At 48.7% G+C, this 21,648-nt stretch overlaps 1 protein-coding gene across 5 annotated transcripts; it reads left to right on the top strand.

Annotated features, from left to right (window-relative positions):
- Nucleotides 1-715: 715 nt before the first annotated feature.
- Nucleotides 716-21,039, top strand: tlcd4b (TLC domain containing 4b). Of its 5 annotated transcripts, XM_088932681.1 has the most exons (9): nt 716-827; nt 1,887-2,012; nt 2,590-2,756; nt 8,757-8,908; nt 12,162-12,251; nt 17,584-17,642; nt 18,657-18,751; nt 18,982-19,055; nt 19,342-21,039. In XM_088932681.1, exons 4-9 carry the CDS (start codon nt 8,763-8,765, stop codon nt 19,661-19,663), a joined length of 786 nt encoding a protein of 261 aa, XP_088788807.1. In that variant the 5' UTR covers nt 716-827; nt 1,887-2,012; nt 2,590-2,756; nt 8,757-8,762; the 3' UTR covers nt 19,664-21,039. The 5 variants fall into 5 exon arrangements, with proteins under 5 accessions (XP_088788807.1, XP_088788808.1, XP_088788806.1 ...); XM_088932682.1 differs by lacking the exon at nt 1,887-2,012; XM_088932680.1 differs by lacking the exons at nt 716-827; nt 1,887-2,012; nt 2,590-2,756 and adding an exon at nt 4,376-4,675.
- Nucleotides 21,040-21,648: the final 609 nt, after the last annotated feature.

Below are 21,648 nucleotides of genomic sequence, written 5' to 3'. Positions count from 1 at the left end.
GTGAAAGGAGAATCTGTAGCTCCTTCTTGAGGGCCTTAACTGAGCTTGCTACTTGTGTGCCTGTGTGTCTGTTTTACCCATCAACCACTGCCTGGTAACCCCTGAGTCTATCCAGATCGACACATTAGCCAGGTCTGCTGTTGCTTGCAGCATTTCACCAGAGGTGTTTCTTGTAAGGTCTATTGCATCTGACTTTTTTCCGTACGGCACAGCACACAGAGGAACTGGTCTGGTCTGCTACTACTTTGCAGTACTCAAAAATTATTAGGATTGGCACATGATGGGCTGTTGATGACTGTTCCCACTGGAATGCATGAAATGGTTAGTTCCTATGGAACATGCATATATGTGGTTGGGCATTATGTAATAATCGGACTAATTAAAAGTGTTTGGCTTACTAGAGTAAGCAGTTGTATAAGTAATAATAACTTGGAGAGAATTATCATCTTATGTGGTGTCCCCTATGTCCTTCTGTTTTAAGATTTGCTCTCCCTGACTGCCTTCCAACAGTATGGTACTCGAAGCCAGATCCCACACATGCTGCTGATCCAGGAAAGAATGAAAACATCGCCCTCTTGTGTTAGTAGTGAGTATGGCACGTCAACTCCATGAATTCATGTACTGTGTTTTTGTCCTGTTTTAATTATTTACCTGTGACCGGAAATAGCTAATAAGTGCAACTTCCTTCCCATCCAGGTTATAGATGGTTGTCCTCGTTTATCGTTTGTTCACGGGTTTTAACATTTTTGTTAAAAAAGTGTAATTCTTTGGAGCTTTTCCAGTATTCATTTTCTGATATGAGGTGCGGTTTCTTATAATGAAAAAAGGTAACCGCTGTTTTTATGTGCGTTTTAAGATTTTTTTGTGCGTGTTTGACGTGCTATATATGTTGGGGTTTTTTACCAGAAAATGATGTTGCTCAAACCAGAGCCGGATTTTGGTGTTCGTAGGCCCTGGGCACTTTCACTCCGAAATGTGCAAAAATAGGGGTAAACGCCACTTGAATCACGCTAAACCGCGCGACTGATGGAGCAAGTCGAGCGAACATCGCTTCGATACTTCTAGTTTCTAGAACAGCCGCTAGCGTGTGATTATTGATTTGGAGCACCTAGAGTCGATCGCAAGCATGTTGTTTCAGCTCGTTTTTCGTTAGTCGCTCGTGTTTCCCTCCTTCGTAGACCCTAGGCACTGTGACTACAATGGCTCAGCCTGGCTTCTGTTAGGTTGTTTTTGTGTCCTCTGATATTCTCACGGAGATTGTTAAAACGTGACTTGAAAGGAGTTTCGTGCTTTTACAGTTCAATTAGTACGGCCCCGTCTATTTGGGTGTCTGAGATGCAGCTCTGGCGCGTTTCATTAGCATTAACGTTGTAGAAGCCGAGACTTTAGTTCATTATCGCTGCTCGATAATGGAGCTGTCGCACGTTGTGTGTGTACTGTATGTGAGAGAGGGGGACAGAGACTCGTTCTCGGCCAATTACAGGCGCTGACAAACTCCGGCTCTGGTTCGGCGTGGTTTTCTCTCGCTGATTCGTGACAGGTGCCGTTTCAACTCCCACACTTAAAACATTGCAATTTCTGTAGGCTTCCTCCTACGGTCTGTGATTGTAGGTACAAAGTAAAATCGTACTTTATTTCAAGTATCACAAATAACATTCAAATGAACATTCAGTTAAGCTCGCGTTTCGTAACATACTTGTAACACATTTGCAACATGTTTTGTTTTGTTCAGTGTGTAATCAATTAAGAAATTTAGCTTTTAGCTACCTACAGGTCATTGGAGGGGGAACTCTAAGCCTATTTAGAAACAATGAAATGTTACATTAATCGTAAATAATTATCGTTAAAAATACACCGTGCAAATGCTGGGTTGTTTTTCTATATAGTTCTAGTTTATTCGATTTTCCCAAAAGATGAAAAATCACAATCTCTCCAGTGGTGCCTCGCGCCAATGCGGGAGATCTGTCTCCCGTGTGAGTGGGTGCGTGACGGAGCGAAAATACACGCTACAGGTAACGAGCCAATCTTTTTTTAAAGACGGTAGATTACTCAGTGCTCGCTCTTTTAAGGATACCTGCTGTTAATATTTCTTGTGTTCATAATCTGTCGCATTTATAGTGGTCTGTTTATTAATATCTATCCAATCCGTAAACCTGAAGAGTGCCGATATCATGAAACTCTGTGCTCAATAAGGTGAAAGAACGTAAGAAAGATTACAAGCTAGAGTAGGTGGGTGGGTCGTGGTGCTTATAGTCTCTATGCATAGCAATGTTCAAAGCTAAAATGTAAAATAAATACAGTTAAAATGTTTCTAGTTACTACTGTGGTGATTATGTCGGCTCTTTAATACGCTTGTTATAATTATATCCTTCTGTCAGGCTATACGGTGTTGATTGGGTGCTGATTCATCGCCTACGTGTCGCATTTTGACTTTTTTTTTCCTACCCGTCTCCCATTTTCTTGAACCAAGTCAGGTTCATGCTAAGCAACGCACATTGGCGACAACGCTGTAGAAGAGCGGTATGGCGTGGGGAGGTCCCCGGGCGGACTTCATCTGGTGAAAAATGATTTTTAAGAGTCTTCCGACAGGTGGTGCTCTGGGCCTGCGAGAAAGAGAAAGAATGAGATTTGGGGGCGCAGTGAGACGGAACACACGGCTCCCCCGGGAAGCGTTACGGCTGCGGCATCTCATGTGAGAAACTGGAATTTCAAGATCTTCCGAAGTTCCTGGTGTGGACACGCAGCAGAGCCATTAGGTAAAGGAGGGGGCCGATCAGATCATTGTCCTGTTAGTTGCAGAGAGCAAAATCCTCATTACTGGTCTCGCCTGAAAGAGACAAAGCATTTTCCCCACCACCTAGGCCACGTGTGATCTGTCTCAGATAGAAGCCAAAAGAGTAGCATCTTCGATCCTATTAGATTTCCTACCTTACAGCTTACTTCCTTGATCCTGGTCCTGGGAAAACCCGCCCGAGTTGGCTGTCATTGCAGCTGAGCTCTTAACTGCACCCACAGGATGCTCTGTAGGACCTCGGCAAGCTGATTGTTCTGTTCAAAGGTTGGGCATTTTAAGCTCACTATGAAACACAACAGCTGAAAGGCCACGTCCTGCGTGTTTAGGAACTGAAAACGACAGACTTCAACTAAAACCTGTGCAGGTGTGTGTCCGCATGGCCAGGATTGAGAAACCCCTTGATTTTGAGGACATTAATTTATATCTACGTTACTCCCAGAACTGTACACATTCTGCTTGGACCCGACTGGATAAAGTGCAATTCTGCAACATATATATTTACAGAATATATTGTAACACATACAGCCCACATTAGAGGTTGTGCGAGCCGGCTTACCAGCGCGGTGACGTCACCGCCCTTCCCTATGACGGGCGATCTCCCTTTAGTTCAACTGTCTGGGTTCCTGTTGAGTGATGCCGGAGGCCCGGGTTCGAGTCCCCAGCGGTGGGGGGGGCGACCTGAGGCGGTAGCAGCGAGGGCGCATACCCACGTAAACCCGAAAACGCTACAATATGATGATATACAGTATGTGACATGATGTCAATGTACACCTGTTTAAGTTGTTCTTTGTATAATAATTCAGGTGGGGAGCTGCGTCAGCATGCGTAGACTCCAAAGGGACAAGTAATAGGTTTATTATTCCATGCTGGAGAAAAAAGAAAACACACCTGAAGAAGGCTCCACGGCCAAAACGTTGTTTTCTTTCTTCTTTTTTTCAGCGTTGAATAAACCTATGACGTGTTCGTTTGTATAGTAAGTTTGTTTAGGGTTAGGCTTTAAACAGATAAATTGTAGATCTGTACAACTATATCGTCCTTATCCAGGATAATTGTTGATTTCTTTTTAATGTTAAAAAGAAAATAATTTATATATTATAAATACTATATTATTTTAAAAATCATGTTCTTCTTTCAGCGCTATGACCCTCTGTTTTGATGTCTTCATGCTCCAGAAATAGAATCTCGCCGTGCCCCTTACAGCTGGCACGCCATAAAGGGCTCATAAACATTGCCTCAACACACCCAGCTAGTGAGAAAACCCATTGCTGTTTCAGGTTTCCGTGAATAAAAAAAATCTTAGTTTCATCCTGCCCTTCTCCTGCCCTCAAGAAGACTGGTAACATTGTGCAAAAACAGTGCGTTTTTAGGCTAGGCAATGTAATGATTAATTTTTAAAGTATACTGCTTAATAAAGTTTCATAATAATAATGGAAGCGGATGCAAAGTTAATTATGTGACAGGCTTAATTTTTCAACTCGGTTGCTATGGCGACGGCCGCGCGCTGGCTTTCAGCTCTGGGGCGCGTGTACGTGAAGGGGCGTGGAATGGAGGCGTATCCGCCGAGGGGGAGGGGCCTCGCCCTGACGTCATGTATTGTGAGCTGTCAATTCCAAAACGAGACGCGTAGAACAAGAAAAAGTTGAAGCTGAGTGAGGAAAACTTTTGGAACCCAGTTTTCACCTCAAGACCGCGACAGGGGGAAAACGGAGAGGCAAAGCCTCCTGCCTTTTAGATCCGGATGCGGGATACAAAATCCTTCGCCAGGAGCCGATATATGTCCTCGGACCTCGGGAGCATAAAGCAAAGGTAGTTCACAGAAACGGAGAAAGGGAGCGCGGGAGTCAGCAGTCCGTGCACGCAGACTTATGCGACGTCTATCAGGTATCTGTGGTTTTTAAAACGAAGCTAATTTTTTTTTTAAAAAGTACTTATTTCAGAGCTTTCCTTGGCTTATCCGTTTGAGCGCCGCTGTGCAAATCTGACGTGGCGGTGTTTTGATGTTGTCTTCTTGTGCAACTTGTCCCTTGCGAAGTGTGTGCACGCGTACCCGTCCTCACTCACTGGCTCCTGCGTCCCGGGACGGCGTGCGGTAGCGGCGCGAGCTGCACGGGCGCGCACTGGAGCTGCGGGTAAGCGCGCGCCAGCGGAGCCGGGGGGGCAGGAGTAGCCTCGCGCTTCACCCCTTCTGTAACCCCACTCCTCTTTTCCTGCACCCCACATTCCCCTTTCGCTCGGCTGTGCTGTCCCGGCCCGATGCTTCCTCCCCCCCTGCCCTACCGCCCTCCTCAGGAATCACTCCCCGAAACCGCGGAGGCGATGCCATGCCCCGGTGGGCTTATTAAAATCCTTGCGTGCGATTTTTGACACGAAAAAACAAGAAAGATCGGCGAAATCTTTTCCTTTAAGAAGAATCCCAGAAGGACTCATTCCAGATCTGTATCTGTGGCTTTGTACTGCATTGTCATGCCTCGTAATTCCGGGCAAAGCTAACTTTTAAGTATTCGCTGTACGATACCCAGGGGCTGCGGGAGGAATATTAATTAGAAGCGGGCAAGCTGCTTTGTGGGAATCTGCAAAGGGAAAAGAATGCGCTTTGTTTATAGAGGATGCTCCTGACAGAAGGTTTGCACTTGTTATTCAGAGCGAGCCGCGGGAAAAAAAAGTCATTTTACTATACAGCTAATAAGGAAATGCATTGTATTTGGATGAAAAAATTACAGTTAACGACCATGGCGACGTGTTTTTAGAACGGACTGCGACTCAACGCTTCGTGTTTTCTCCGAAAGGACGAGATCCGTTACACCGGTTACCTGAATGTCCCTGTGCTGTAGGAGCGACCCAGACCACCCGAAAGAAGCCTTACTGTAAAAAAATGCTGAAGGATCACTTCAACGGCCCCGATTCTCCAATTCGTCAGTTTGGTCTCAGTGAATACTTCTTAACACGTTCGTTTCCATTTCGTTGTATATTTGTATTGGTTTTTTGGGGGGGGGGCAGAACAGCGAAATTAATGCCCGTTCGCACCCAGGTGCTGTCACCTAACTCACTAGAGTGCAAAGCGCAGAAAAGCCGTTAGCAGATAGTTTAACACAAGGGGGAGGTGTCTTTGCCTTAGAAATCAGGTGCGATGTAGTGCAGACGTTACTGACGACGGCTAAATAATTCAACACATGAGACAGTTATAGACAGGTAGGAATTTGTGAACATGCTTTTTTTGTTGCGCGAAAGAGCGTTCTTCTCTTTGCAGGCCCTCTCACGTTAACGGAGTTTATAACGACATTTCGGGAGGGATGACGACGACCAGGTTCAACTCGACTCAACTGTCAGTTTTTCGTTACCACTCCTGATGTCATTTCCTTGTCTAAAACATGACACATTCTGTACGTGATCCGCTTCTCTCCCTCGCGTACAGCGGCCCCCGGGTCACTCCTCACTCTGCCTGGGGGTCCCAGCCCCCTCGTCCTCTGGCCAGGAGGTCAGCCCTCAGCCAAGCGGGTTAAACCAAATTTGGACAAAAACACTACATCATCTTTTCAGTCCGCTTAGTTCTTGGGTGGTGTTATTCCAGGTGAGATGTGTATTGCCACCTGCGCGTTAAAGAAACCGTGCGTTCAGTGCACTGCGGGATCGCAGGGCAGGTACTCTGAACAAGCAGCGAAGATCTGCTTCTCAGAATATCCGCTTGCACCTCTGCAACCTGCGATTGATTTTCCAGGATGCTTTTTTTCTAGGTAACTTTAAAAAAGGAAATATCAGTGTATGAAGTGTCTTCAAGCGAGGGTCGTGTAGCGGTTTTAAATAGTCTGGTGCCTTCGGCGCGCTCGCTGGGAAAGCCCGAGCTGTCCGCAGTGTCCTGACGTCCGAGAGACATGATGGCAGGTAGGCTTTGTGGATGGAGGAGTTGCCCCCACTGTGAGGAAGAGTGGGGGGCTTTTATCCTCGGATAGGATGTGGTGGGCGGCAGCGTGGGTCAGAGGTCAGGGTTCCGAGCTCGTCACTGGCAGGGTGCGGGTTCAAATCCCCTGTGAGACCCTGCTTGAGTAAGGGCCGTGACCCAGATGGTCCCAGCAAACTATAGGAATCGCAAAACCCGTCAGCAAAAGTCAGCAGCATTTACATGAATCCGAAGGGGTGAGGTTGGAGTATAGACAGCCCAGGAGTGGGAAACGTCTCCCGAATGACTTGTCTTGTAAAGGGGTATGTCTTTCCCCCTGGCATTGAAGGAATGTTCGGCAGGCAGACAAGGCAGGGCTGTCCCATCCTGGTCCCGTGTCTGTCTCTTTAAAGCAGAACAACATCCTCTGAACTCGGGCGATTCCAGGCTGGTCTTGAGCACTGTGCAGCGCTTAAATGAGCCAGTATTGGAAGAATCCTTCATCGAACCTGCAGCTTGCTTGGTTGGAGCCTTCGTGAGCCCTGCCTTTTCCGCTCAAAGGTTAGAGATTAGAAGATACTTACAAAACCAGAATGGTTAAAAAGGGCCACCCCCTACATGTTCCGAAACAATTAGAGCTCAGATGTAGGCTATTATTATGTCTGTGCAGGGTTCAGTTATTTCATTGAGAGGGATCCTGCGAGAAATGGCTGAATGACAGTCATGAGTCACTTAACGTAACCTCCTGAGTGTGGGAGGTTTGTTCTGGACCTGATCTCTGGCGGGGTTAGCGACGCTAGGCAGGAAATGGATCTTTGCGATAAAAGACGGCATGAAAGCTAATCCGGTTTGCCGTCTGCCCCTTCCCGGGTCTGTGGAAGTTCCCAGTGTCTCAGGTCTCGGACGGGCAGCTGTGGTATCTGCTGAGCAGACACCCTAGCTGGAGTAGCCTGCAGGTCGCGCTGGGTCGTTGACCGTCCCGGGAGTTCAGTGATCCAGGGATCACTGTCCCAGGGGCTGCGGGTGCCTGGGACTGGAGCAGGGCTCTCTTCCCTTTATCCCAAACCCTTTCCAGTCCCTTGGCTGAACTCTTTCCGAATGATTTGGGTTTTTTTTTTTGCATTTTCACGTGACACAAATGCCCCTCAACTAACTAAACCTGAGAGAGCTAAAGACTAAAAATCGGATTGGATCCGTGAGGGAGGGGGGGAACAGGCAGAATTTGTCAAACACAGTCTGCACTAGTTGATGTGATCCAGCTCAGAATCAGTCTTTTACTTTTGTTTCATTTTGAGTGCAAAATGGCGAAAAAGCGATAGTTTGTACAAGCTGTTAGACCAACAGCCCCGTTGCTAACATATCATTTGGATTTTAGCCATTCACCACGCCAGAAACTGGTTTGGTCAGATTAAAAATGCTGCCACTTTATATGGAACCTCCACATTCCTTCCTCTCTCTAATCTTGATCACTGTGTTTGAATCCAGAATCCGCATCACGGGTTGATATGTCAATATTGTGCAAGGCACTAGTAAGGCCTCATTTACAATATTGTGAGCGGTTTTGGTCTACATGTTGTAGAAAAGATATTGCTGCTCTGCCATCAATCCAGAGAAGAGCAAGCAGATACATTCTGGAGCTTAAGGGAATGGCAGTTCAAAGGAACCAAGCCTTTTTAGTCTTGAGCAGCAAAGATAATGTGGGGGACCTGATAAGTTTCACAGTCCTCAAGGGCATTGACAATGAAATGTGAATCAAAGGACCAAGAAACCAAGAACAAGAGCAACCTGTTTACTCAAAGAGTGGTGGGAGCCTGGAACAAGCTCCCCAGCCATGTTATTGAGGATTGCCCGTTCTAATGTTACATGATAGCAGTTACATGAAAAGGATCATATGTAACTAAGTATTCTGATGTGCATTCAAAAATTGGAACTCTGCTCGTAAACAGTCGTTCTGCACAGTGCAATATCTGGTTTATATTATGTACCTGTATTTATGTTTCTCTCCCCCTGCCCGTCATCCTCTCTCTCTCTCTTTCTGTCGCCTCTTCTGTCTTCCTCACTCCTTTTTTTCCCTCTCTGTCCCCCCAGGGAGAGATGGAGATGGCAGAGTTGACCGTGGTGGCCAGCAGCTTCACAACCTTCCAGCTCCTGTTCAAGGTGGCCAGCCCCCGCCTGTCAGAGGCGCTGTGCCCGGGGTATCGACATGTGCCAGCTCACAGACACACCGAGTGGAACTCCAGGTACAGAAGGAGGGAGGTGGAGCCCCGCGTGGTTATCGAGCCTCTGCTTTGTATGTAACCGGGTGGCAGGGGTCAGGGGTCAGGGGTCAGAACTCCCGGCTGGAGGATCCTGGGGGAGGCATGCTGTTGATATATCAGGAGCAAGGTGCTCTATTTTAATTACTCCAGTGAAGCCAGACTCTGAGGCTCTGTACTGTATTTGTAGGTACCAAAACATATTTATGACCCCTATGTAATAATAAAACATGACTCTGGTTCTGTCACTGCACAGCTTATCAGGTGGAGAAATGTGAAATTCCTCCTTCAAGACGAGAGTGGGATTTAGTCTGGACACAAAGGTTTAAACCCCCTACTCTTAGGAACAGGAACATAATCCAGGTGGATGCTGCACATTGGTGGTGGTTGAGGGGAGTCCCCATTACCTGTTAAGGGCTTTGAGTGGAGTGTCCAGAAAAAAAAGCTATATAAGTGTAAGCAATTCTTATTAATTATTATTATTTTTCTTCTTATTATTATTTCTCTTAGGAATAGTGCCGTGGGATCTTTAATGACCACGCAGGCAGGTCCTCAGTTTAAGATCTTGTCTGGAAGTCTGGCTCCACCTCCAGCTCCTTCACTCGCCACACTACAGCCTTAATTTAGAAATTCTGATCGAGAGGAGAGAGAGCGCCTCCTACTGGTCCACCAACACAAAAAGCTCAAAGCCCACTTTGCAGTTGTCTGCTCTTTTGTGCCCTACATTTCGGGATCCTTCCCATTCCGGACAGGGGCTCGTGTAATTGCACCTGTGCAAAGGCGACTGGTCTTCCAGCTTGTCCTGGCTTGGGAACGGCAGTCTAACTGGAAAGGGCTGGAATTCCCTGTGCTACGAGACGCATTTTTTCCATGGTTTTTTTTAGTGTTCGAGCTCGAGTCACACACAAATGGAATTTGCATACTGATGGCCAGGTGCAGTTAGTGTCCCAGCATAATCGCCTTGCGCCAAGGACAATGTTATACCGGCCTGTGGTATGAGTGCTGACAAAAAAATTGCACACCTCCTACAGTACTTCAAGCTTGAACAGTTTTTAATGTACCACTTTTTCTAATCAATCATTTTATAGAGGAGTTTGCTCTATTTAAGTGCTTTACTGTCATGTTCATTCATTACTGCCTGGAAATCCTGTTATCCTGCACAAACCTCTGTTGTTGTCCGTTACTGACATTGTCAGCAAGACCAGCCACTGATCAAAAGAGTTTCCTTCTGAAGTTCATTGATGTAGGAGAGAGAAGGTGTTGTGTAACCACAGGCAAATCTCTCCTGTGTGTGTACACCACAGGAATTCTGTATGCTTCCCCTCCTTCGCCATAGAGGACACAAAAGGGTATTTTTTTGCTCTGAAGATGCTCAGCTCTCCAGCAGCATTTCGTTGTTTTGAAGCCAAGCATCTATTAGCGTCTCTTAGTCTGCTGCGTTTCCAGTCAGCCCGAGATCACTTCAAGCACAGGCGGATCTCTGTGTCTCAGATGTCGCGTGTCTGAGCCCGCTGGCGACTAGATTCTGGGCTCTCCGGGCACATCATTGACCTGGCACTGCCAGGGGTAGAGTTGGGGTTAGCTGGTCAGGGCTCTCTCGGTTCTTATCAGCTACCGCTGCGACTTCCTAGGCATTGATGCCAGTGAGGAAAGGGCCAGGTGCCAGCCAGTGTTCGCCCTCCTGTAAGGCGCACGAGGAGGCGGATGTGGTTCAGCTGGCGAGCAGGACGGAGAAGCGTGTCTGCCTTTTCTAAAACACCGCTAGGCCCCTTAGCGCCTAACAGGAAGGTTAAATTGACTGGCAACTGGCACGTCCCTCGCCAACATCAACACCCAGGAAGGCGCTTGAAGTGGGTATAAAATGAAAAATACAGAAGAAGGAGTTCGGTAACTAATAGTTAGCTTTTCTTCTGGTTGCCCTGGTTCCATCTCAGCTCGGCCCGGCCCAGCCTGTGCGGCGTGCTCTTCTCGGGCCGTCCTGCTGCTCCTTCGCGCTCGGAAGCCCACGGCTTCGCAGGACTGGCGGTGGCGCCTTCCCCAATAAAGCTGCGGGCACACAGGCGCCTGGCCGGCTGGCCTCGGCGCACTGGGATTGTAAGGCCAGATGAGGACTCTCCTACCAGCTTTACCCCCTGCCCAGTGGCTCTTAACAAACCACTGATACTGGCCCAGGGCTACAACCAGTGCTGGTTCCATGGCTCTGAAAGGGCACCTTTAATGAGGCCACCAGAAAATCCACAAGCCCCTTCTCATTTCTGTTTTCTCATGGCTAAAACAATTCCCTTTCCACCTTTACCCTGATGTGGCGGATCCTGACAGGATCCTCGCAGTTCTTCTCTCTCGTACACAAGGGCTTCTCAGGCAAACATTACTAATGGTGTTTGCTGAGGCTTCTATCCGGTTGTGTTCTGATAAGAGCCAGAGCTCTCGGGCTGGGCTCTTCTCTTAAAACAGATAGAGAGTCCAGAGGTCTCGTAGAGCCAGATATCAAAGGCGGGAAGACGTGACGCAGGGAGTTCAGAGATTGCTCTGTCAGCCACACAGATTAAATGTTCTTGGCTTCTTGAAAGGAGCAGCATGGGGTGGGGGGGCATGTGGGATACAGCAGCAGCCTCACAGTTTTTGGTTTCCTGGGTTTAATTCCCAACATGGGTGCCTTCTGTGTGGAGTTTGCATGTTCTCTCAGTGTCTCTGTGAATTTTCCCCAGGTGTTCTGGTTTCCTCCCAAAGACAGGCAGGCCAGGTGAACCGGTGTCTCTAAATCATGCATAGACATGTGCCTGACAACAGGCTAGCTTCCCCTCCAGGGTCTTGGGAGCCCCGTCCCACCTGCCCTGTTCACCCTGGACAGACTACAAGTTTCTGCGTCCCTTGCCAGGAGCAATCGCCTTTCGGCTTAGGGTTTTGGAGAATGTGACCTCAGTCATCCTGGAATTACCCTGGGAGATGTTATTCAAATGGTATGCTACACACGGGTTAAAGCAGATAAATCTCTTTAGTCTTGAAAAAATATTTCAAGGAGGGACCTGCGTCAGCGTGTGTAGGCTGCAAAGGAACAAGCAAAGGTTAATTCCATGCTGAAAAGAGAAGAAAAGAAGCACACATTTCTCCACAGCCAAAACATTACGTTTCTTTTCTTCTCTTTTCAGCATGAAATAAATCTCTTCTTGTTCCTATTTTAAATTATGGCCAATTTCAGTGCATTGAGCTGTTCATGTGTATATGTGTGTGTTTTTAGGCTGGTGTCCACAGTCCACGCTCTGGTTGTGGGCTTCTTCTGCCTGTACATCCTCTGGTTTGATGATGCTGTCAATGAAGACCCTGTCTGGTAAGAGAGACCCCCTCTCCTGCTTCCCCCTGTGTTTAAGCCTTCCCATCAGTTGGCAAGGAGACAGTGAGTTGAGATCTTACCTCTCACCCCCCTTGTAAGAAAACATGGAGATGTTTACAAGCTGTGGGAATCGGGGTGTGTGTGTGTGTAAGGAACGGTTTGGGTGGAAAATGCATAGACAGGACCATCTCACCTGATGGAATAATACTTTTTATCGGAAACAGCATTTCCATGCCTGCCGGAGTCAGCCGGTCGGCGGAGCTGCTGAACGAGGTGTCTGTTCAGGAGATGGGAAAACGGCACATCCTCTTTAGTCTCTATTCTGCACAGGCAGCCAGAGGTCTCCGAACGATATTGTAAACTTTCTTTAAACAGCATCTGGTCTTTGGATTCAGCCAGATGGGGAAATCGGTCAAGCCAGGGGTTGTTAGCACTTCCTCCTGTTTTGTTTTTTTGAGTGGCTTTTAGCTTGACGTCAGATGCATCATTAGGGCTGAATTGAGGGAGGGGAGTGGAGCATACGTACCGCTTGAAAATCAGAATAATTGAAAGGCAAACTATTTTCTATAGTTGCGTGTGTATTTATTCACCTCCAGGAAAAATCTCTAGATTTTTAGAGCAAATCAGAAAGTTTCACTGCACTGTAATGAATCACTTCTTGTTGGTATTTGCCTTGGGAGCAGATTCTCACAACGTGAGGGCCAGCACAGCCAGGGCTGGAACATGTTTCCCTGTCAGCGACCACTTGTTGTTGTTGTTGCAGAATGTGAGAACTAAATCCTCATTTAGAAATGTGAAAATAGCTATCTGTGAGGGTATCTGGGATCAGACTCAGGGAATATTATGCCTTGATCCAGCTGGGATTTTAGATTTTGGCACCTCATGTGATGAAAGGAGCAGGGCACAACTGCTTGTAGCATTATCTTTGTGAGAGTGTGAAATACAGAATCGCTGGATTCTGGGTACAGGAATCAGAAGTTACCTTCCCATCTGAAAATGTCTTCTTTATTGCAGCATTCTTTTCATCAATATTATTTTTTTCATTTATTTCATTTAACATCCTTCCCTGCATGCTTTGCACTTGAAACAATAAAATAGCTGTTCAGCACATAATACATTTCCCAGGTCTGGGGTTATTGGGAACCAGATTAAGAAGCATGGATCTGGCGTCATTTGTGGGGTCACATATGTGGGATCTGGAACGGGCTGTGGGGATCTGGGGTAACAATTTCCAGATCAGGGTCTTCAGAGGGACCCGGTTTGAGAATCCTGGATCAGGGTCTTCAAAGGGATGAGAAGGGTCAGGAAGACCCTGATCCTGGATCAAATCAGGGTCTTCAGAGGGACTGGGATTGGGAAGCCTGGATCAGGGTCAGCAGAGGGACTGGGATTGGGAAGCCTGGAGCAGGGTCCGCAGAGGGACTGGGGTTGGGAAGCTTGGATCAGGGTCAGCAGAGGGACTGGGATTGGGAAGCCTGGATCAGGGTCAGCAGAAGGACGGTGTGGGAAGACTGGACCAGGGTCAGCAGAGGGACTGGGAGTGGAAAGCCTGGATCAGGGTCTTCAGAGGGACTGGGATTGGGAAGCCTGGAGCAGGACCCGCAGAGGGACTGGGATTGGGAAGCCTGGAGCAGGGTCCGCAGAGGGACTGGGATTGGGAAGCCTGGACCAGGGTCCGCAGAGGGACTGGGATTGGGAAGCCTGGACCAGGGTCTTCAGAGGGACTGGGATTGGGAAGCCTGGAGCAGGGTCTTCAGAGGGACTGGGATTGGGAAGCCTGGAGCAGGGTCAGCAGAGGGACTGGGAGTGGGAAGCCTGGATCAGGGTCCGCAGAGGGACTGGGAGTGGAGAAACCCGGATCAGGGTCTTCACTGGGACCGGGAGTATAAAAACACTGTTGCGCTGATGGGCTGCGTGTACTGTTCTTGTCATGACGTTTGCGAAACGTGCTGGGGAGGGCAGACTGGAAGACTAAGAGTGACAAAAGGGAAAGAGTTTGGGGGGGGGGGGGGGTGCGGTGATGAGACGGGCGGAGAAACCCTGAATTTGCAGCTAGCTGTTCCGCTGTGTCCTGAGTCCTGCCGTGTGGGATAGAGGCCAACGCGTGATACGGACAGGTCAGTGCGGCGCAGGCAGGAACACCTCAGGACAGCAGGGTCCCAGCCCGTGAAGGGGGTCGCAGAGATTGGCCAGGGGTTATTATAATTAATGCACCATGGACTCATTGCCTGGAGGGGGGGGCAACTATCGGACTATAGGTTTCTTTCCTTCAGCTGGGGGGTTTCTTTTCCTCTCCCCTGTGTCCACATGGTGAGTTATTGCTGTACAACATTGCAATTGCATTACTTCACTATTGAATCTACGGCAATAATGTTGCTGTATAATCCTGTAAAAGAGCTCTGGGGCAAACTGTTGTGCAGGCTGCTACAGCAAATCGATTGATTGATTGTGTGTGGAGTCTGCTCGCAGCGTGAGAGTGAAGTGGGCGGCAGTGAAGCCGGCTGCACCGCTACCTGTGACCTCCCAGCTTTCCACTACTTCCTGTTAACTCTTGCATTGCTTTCCACTACGATTTCTGACTCTCTGGTTCAACTTACTAGCCATAAAGAAGGTGCACAGGCCTGTAGGGTTTTTACTGCCCTGCGCCCTCTCTAACTTTTCTTTTGTCAGTGTGTTGCTCTGTGTGTGTGCTTGTTGGCATTTTATTCATCTTGCCGTACCCACTTGTCCATGTTCCCCTGTCCATTTCCTGTAAAAGGGCATCTGTGACACAGTTCGATCAGAATGCTAACTGCCTGCTGGGCAGAGGAGTTGGTCTCTTGTGTATTTTACAAGGATCAAGTTTAAACAAGGTCTGGTCTCCTCCCCCCTTGGTTTGATTGGCTGCTCTGGACTGGCCACTAGGTTTGATTGGCTGCTCTGAGCTGTGTCTATTGTAAGGTTTGATCGGCTGTGCTGGACTGGCCACTAGGTTTGATTGGCTGCTCTGAGCTGTGTCTATTGTAAGGTTTGATCGGCTGCTCTGGACTGGCCACTAGGTTTGATTGGCTGCTCTGAGCTGTGTCTATTGTAAGGTTTGATCGGCTGCTCTGGACTGCCCCATTCTATAGTGTGACCCCTGATTCCTTCGAGAAAATTCACAGGTCTGACCACCACGTTAGCTGTTTGTGAACACGAGTGGCCGGAGTTTGTCTCTCTCTCTTATGGCCAGCTCCATTTAGGAGACAGCACAGATAAGAACTGCACCATATGATACACCAACAAACCATGTTTTCAGTCAATGGCCAAACCTGAAACTAGCTGCTAACACGAACCCTAAACTTGGATATGATGCCTGTCAGATTCTTGCACAGCAGGTGGATTTTCCACTTTGTGCACATGGCACCTGCAATTCATGGTGTGCACAGAATCTCTGTAGCAGAGCCAGTTAGCACATGCAGTTTGTGTCAGTATGGAGCTCTTGCAGAAAGACAGATTGTTTCCTTCACTGCGTGGCTCTAGGCCTCTTAGGAACACATTGCAATTCTGGGGCTCCTCTCTCTCTCTCTCTCTCCCTCTGTCACCCCCCCCACCCTCCCTGAAGAACAAGGCCTCTTTCATGGGGAAACAAACAGCCCTTTAAGAGCTCAGACGCCCACCCCCATGTGACACCCCCCCCCCCCCTGCCCCTTCAAGCTCGGATTAGTGCAGATCTGCTATTGTTCCTTCCTCCCTTGGGGGGGGAGGGAGTTGATAATCACTTTCTCTCCTCTCTCCTTCTCCATCTCTCTCTCTGTGCCCCATTGCCTCCATGGCCACTCCACTTGTCTGTTCTTTCCTCCAAGGCTTCTGCCTGCCTGTTTTCCTGGTTTTTTTCCCTTTCCTCCTGTTCTGTTGCTGCTTATAGCCCGCCCGGAACTCCTCTTCTGCCAGCGAGGGTCGTGCCAGGGTCCCCGGGCGTCACCTCCAAGGGCTTAGCCTTAAACCTGGCGGATAAACTGCTTCAGCGCGATGGTGCCATTAAGAAACGGGCACTCCGCGTCTTGCTGGGACTTGAGTGGGAAAAAAATACGGGAACAACGCGGTTACAAATGGGGGATGGAATCCACAATCTCATAAGCGGCTTTTTCCCCCCCTTAAATCCAGTGCTAATTAGCCCAAACCCCCAACCCCTTCTGCTTTTGATGATCGTGTGATTGCAAAACTCATGTTTTTACGCTCGGCAGATTGAATGGCCGGTCCTGTAGGGCCACATGTTCTGCTCTTACTGAGCCGACTGAGCTGCTGCTTAGATGACTTGGACGGATTTACAGTAGCACTTATCCTAGGGGCTTTGGTTGTTGATGCTTGAAAGGGATCTAGAAAATCTGGATTCTTGTTCTTCGAGGGTCTGGAGTTCAGCATCTGTGGTCGTTGGCAGTGCTTGACGGGTCACCTGTCGTGATCCTGGGGGGCTCCAGTGTCCGAAGGCTGTTTTTTTTTTAATTCCAGCTCAGCTCTTGATGCTTGGGTTATTGGGACGTGCTTAACTTCCTCCAGGAAGTCTCCCAGCACTGGCGCTTTAAAAGGCCTAGGAAACCGGCCCTCCAGGACAAGGACTGGACACACCTGTCATAGAGGATCGAGAAACTATGGCTGTAGCATCAGCTACCTTAGAAGATTCTGCAGGTGCTTTTCCCCCGTTGGGGAAACTTGAAAAACATAAGAGGTTGCAAACAACAGGAGATTGTTCAACTCATCTTGTTCGTTTGGTTGCTGATCAGATCATTGAACCGAGGATCTTGCACATCCAGTTATTCAGGAATCTCTGGACTTCAACAATAACGGCAAGCTTGTTACAGACTCCCACCACTCTTTGTGCCTCTTCCTGGAACCCCAGCCCCACTACACACACACGGTCTTCCATCCAAAGCCCCAAAAGGCTTAAAGCTAATTTCAGCCCAGGCCAGACTGCAGGGTGTCATAGCTGTAGTCAGTAGAAATACTGTAGCTGTGTATATCGTGCAGAGAAAGTGCAAAGAAATAGAGAAAAGTGTTGTATTATAGGGGAAGGAGATGAGTCAGTGAACGATCGCTATCAAATTACTGAGGGCGAGAACCGAGGTGGGGAGCTGAGGGGCTGGTTTATCTAACTTTCAGCGTTGGAGTAGAAAGAGCAGGAGGCAGTGGAGCTGGGAGATGTGCTTTATCACGGGGAAGGTGCAGCCTTGCGCCGATTAGATAGCCAGCCTTCTGATTACAGACTGCAAACTTGTGCAATGTGTAGGGGCTGCCCCTTGTACCATAGAGTGTACCGTATGACCGCGCACTTCCTCACCCTCAACTGTTTGTGTTGCCTTGTCTCCTCCAGGGGGGATCCCAGACTTGTGAAGCTCAACGTGGGGATAACCTGTGGCTACCTCTTGTACGGTGAGCTGTGCTCTGTTCGTCCACGCCAACCCCTCAGGAATGGGAAGGGAGCGTTTCCCGTTACGGATCTGGGACTGCGTCCTCACAAACCGCATGCATGAGACACCCCTGCCTTCCCCCGTGGTCCTAACAGGATTAAAGCCGTGTTTCCGCTCCTGGCTTTCTCCTCACCCTGCTATGTATCCCTTCCCATGACCCTTTGCCCTGACGCAAGCCCGTTGGGCATTGCCTTCATCCTTTGTTTGAAAAGCCAAATCCGATCGCAAGCCCTGCCTTATCTCACCTCCAATCCCACAGCCGAAAAACCAGTTTGAGCATTCTGTGATCAAAGGGCATTGAGAAACAACTTTTTCAGTTTTTAGCCTTTTTCAGGCCGATTATTGCCAAGAGAGGGGAAAGCGAAAGTTAAACCAGTCAGCTAACTCTCATCTGGAGAAGAGATTTTTAATGCATGTACATACACTGACGGTTGCATTAGGCTGAGCAAAGAATAGTTACACCCCATGAGTTAGAGTACTGCCTGGCTTCTGATTCCAGGTGCCTGCCTGTGTTGTACCAAAGCTTGCAAATGCATGTATCTGTATACAGACGTGCGATCCGGTGTGAAGTGGATCAAGGCGGAAAATACAAGCGCTCCCCAAAAAAAAAAATGATTTATTGCCATGCAGTTTTGTGCATTGTCCACCAGAGGGAGACCGATGCCTTAGTGAAAACTAGCTCCAGAGTGGCAAAGTCCAGTCCTGGAAATTCACAGGTCTGCAGGTTTTCCAGATACCTTTACACCCCTCAGTTGTTAAAAGACTACAAGACAGCCAATTGATCTAAGAGTTCATTCGGTTAAGAAGCTGCAGGCACAGATAGAAAACAGAAGCGCCCTGTGGCTCTTGAGAAACTGCCAATCAGTTTCTCAGGAACCTTTCTCTGCACTCTTGTGCTGCAGAATGTATTTTAGTCAGACCCTGTTGGGCTGTGGATTTTTTGGCCATCACTAACATTGCTTTTTTCCTGTTGCAGATCTGGTGCTGTTGGCGTGCAACTGGAACACCATAGGAGACAGCTTTTTCGTGTGCCACCACTTGGCAGCGCTCTATGCCTATGGATATGTGCTGGTAAGGAAAGAGAAAAGCACCTACTGATCAGATCACCTCGATTGATTAATCGTATACCTCACATTTTAATACTGGAGGATAAGCAGCACTGTCCTGGAATCTCTAGTGTGGGAGAAGCACTAAGTATTCTTTGTTATAAACACAACGATTATGTACTGGGTTTGGGCTGGCGAGACTGGGACAGCGACTGTGCCCACCCCTCTGCTCTGATGCCAGCTCTCCTGTTCCAGAGCCGAGGACTTCTGCCATATTTTGCCAATTTCCGTCTCCTCTCTGAGCTGTCCACCCCCTTTGTCAACCAGAGGTGAGTAGAGCTTTTCCTCTTGTTGTGGGGTATTGTTTGTGTCTGTTTTGTTGTCCGTGACAAGCTGTGTTCTATCTTGCGTTGTTGTCTGTGATTGTGTTTGTGCCAGTGTCATGTCGTATTGTGTTTGTGCGATCACAGAACACCGGCAGTCTCGGTACCGCTGCTGGGCAGTTTCCTATTTTATCTGTCACAGTTCCCGGTGAAAATTGGGGGAAAATGCCAGACCAGAAGGGACGCCTCGGGTCTTAAAGTTGATGTTTCTGCTCTCTGTCTCCCCCCCTAGGTGGTTTTTCGAGGCCCTCTCGTACCCGCGCTCCGACCGGCGTGTGGTGCTGAATGGGGTGGCCATGTCCGTTGTGTTCTTCCTGGTGAGGATCGCCGTCATCCCCTCGTACTACAGCCGGGTCCTCTCCACCGTGGGCACGCCGGCCTTCGAGCGCCTGGGCCTGGGGGCGCAGGTGGCCTGGATCCTGTCCAGCGTCAGCCTGGACATCCTTAACGCCATCTGGATGTACCGGATCTTGCGGGGGTGCTACCGCGTACTGACGGGCAGCCGCAGGAAAGCCAAACTGCCGGCCGATGTCTCTAACAACCACAGAGACTAAGGACAGCCCGCCCCTCTTACCCCTCCACCTCAGGACACCTCAGATCCCTGCCACCCTGGCCGTTTGATCCGCATCAGGAGTCTCGCCCGTGACCCTGCAGCATCTTTCTGAACATTTCTCAGGATTTTGTACTATACCAAGAGGAAGTCTGAATAGGAAGGTTAGAGTGGGGGGGTTAAAATGTGAAATATACCCCTTTTTACCTGTTGGCATCTGTGCCTGGTGTCGTGCCAGAAAACTGCTGCTGTAGAAAACCTGACATGGGTTAAACACACCATGCAGCGAGAGTCTTTTTATTTTGGGGCACCCCTCATCCCACTGGTCCACCCTCACCCCCCACACCTCGTTTCAGCACTCCTCAAACCTGCCTCGAGAGCTGGGCACAACAGCTGCTAAGTGGATCTCGCACACAGGCGTCCAACCCCCTGTTTAGACACTGAGCTGCCTGCCTACCTGTCCCAGGGTTCCTGTCACCTCACTGCCACTGTTCTGGACAGGCAGGTGCCCCTCCCCGTTCTCCCCTCGTGTTTTCAGGAAGATCAGGAATACCTCACTCTCATCACTGAACGTAGAGATGGAAATGCCGAAACAACACCGGGCACGAAACGGAGCAGGCTCAAACACTGCCAAATCTAGTCGCCTGTTCCTTGTAGGTTCCAGAGGGAATGTGAATTCCTTGGACTCAGCGCCCTTGTACAGAAATCATCCCTCTCCTCCCACCCTGGTGTTGTTTTATTGGTTAGCAGGATTTCTCAATGATAAGCCCTCTTCCACCACTCCTTTCTTTCCCAAGTATGGAGTGGTCAGTGGCTTCCAGTTGTGTGTCAGTGTTGGAAAACATTGGTACAAGATTTTTTTTGTTTTGAGCCTTTAGACAGCACCCTCTGTTGATTTTTCAGGTGAAAGCACCTGGGGAAAAGGCACAGGCACCCCGAGAAAGGTGACTCAGTATCTTCATAAATGCAAAACACTGACGTCAGCCTGTCGTCATTTCCGATATTCTAGGTACGAAGCAGCTGGAGTTTTCTGCCAGGGCTTGATTTTCTTTCTGGATTCTCCAGACCCCATGCAGTTGGCTTGATGTGACTTAGAATCCCGAACACATCAAACTCCCAGCATACCTGCCAGTCCTAAATTACAAACCCCTGCACATCAATGCAACCTCTGGTTGTGAGTGAAAAGTACATCAGGTTGAGTGTGATTTTGGTGTTTGTTGGCATGTTGAGAGAATGGGAGTATATTATCCGATGGCATTTATTACATTTCTCCCGTGGATGAAGCAATTTCCGAATTTCTGGTCTCATGAGGTATCCGTGTGTACCGCAAGCCAGGTGGGAGTTTTGATGCGGAAATAAAGGACGCTGGAATGAACAGGCTCCTAGTTTCCAGTGAAGTTTGCTTTTACTTTTCCCCCAATCTTACTTATTCCCATTTTAAGCCAGATGAAACCAGGCAGCTGGATGCCTTGGAGTTTTGCGTTTTCGAACAAAAGCAGTCCAAGGATGTGGACGGCTCTTGCTTGAACAAAGGAACCGTGTTGTTGGTACCAAGCTGTGAAGGGCCAGAGCCTGATCAGTGAGGCCGGTGACTGGCTTTAAAGCTGCCTCCTTGCTGTGGGTGCGCTCACTGGTGACTCGCGCTACAGCAGGCGAAGCAGGCTGATGAAGTCGTCACGGGCTGAGATCAGAGATGCAAAGTGACACATCACAAACGAATGCCATCGTGGGCTACTGCAGGCTCAAGCAAAAGGGTCATGTCAGAGTCACTCCTGTGGGGACGGGCACAGGAAAGCTTAAAACTAACAGTTGGCAGTTGGAAATCGGGGTGCAGCGGGTGAAAATGAACTGTTGCTTATTAAAATCGGATCGAAATAGCGAGAAACCCCAAACAGCCTCTCTTCTCAGTTGTGCATCTTTGTCCTGATTTGATAATACTGGGAACGTATGAATCTGTGGAGATGTCCTCTTGCCCACTCACTGGTCAAA

The sequence above is a fragment of the Atractosteus spatula genome, chromosome 14, assembly GCF_055471065.1.
Source record: "Atractosteus spatula isolate fAtrSpa1 chromosome 14, fAtrSpa1.hap1, whole genome shotgun sequence".
In the NCBI taxonomy this organism is placed as follows: Eukaryota; Metazoa; Chordata; class Actinopteri; order Semionotiformes; family Lepisosteidae; genus Atractosteus; species Atractosteus spatula.
This window is presented reverse-complemented; position numbering and strand designations above follow the sequence as displayed.

What these genes read in the sequence shown, in the direction of transcription:
- tlcd4b (XM_088932682.1), top strand. Translation starts at nt 8,763, where the DNA reads ATGGAGATGGCAGAGTTGACCGTGGTGGCCAGCAGCTTCACAACCTTC. An exon ending in CACACCGAGTGGAACTCCAG is followed by an intron (nt 8,909 to 12,161) that starts GTACAGAAGGAG and finishes GTGTGTTTTTAG; the next exon opens with GCTGGTGTCCACAGTCCACG. An exon ending in GTCAATGAAGACCCTGTCTG is followed by an intron (nt 12,252 to 17,583) that starts GTAAGAGAGACC and finishes TGTCTCCTCCAG; the next exon opens with GGGGGATCCCAGACTTGTGA.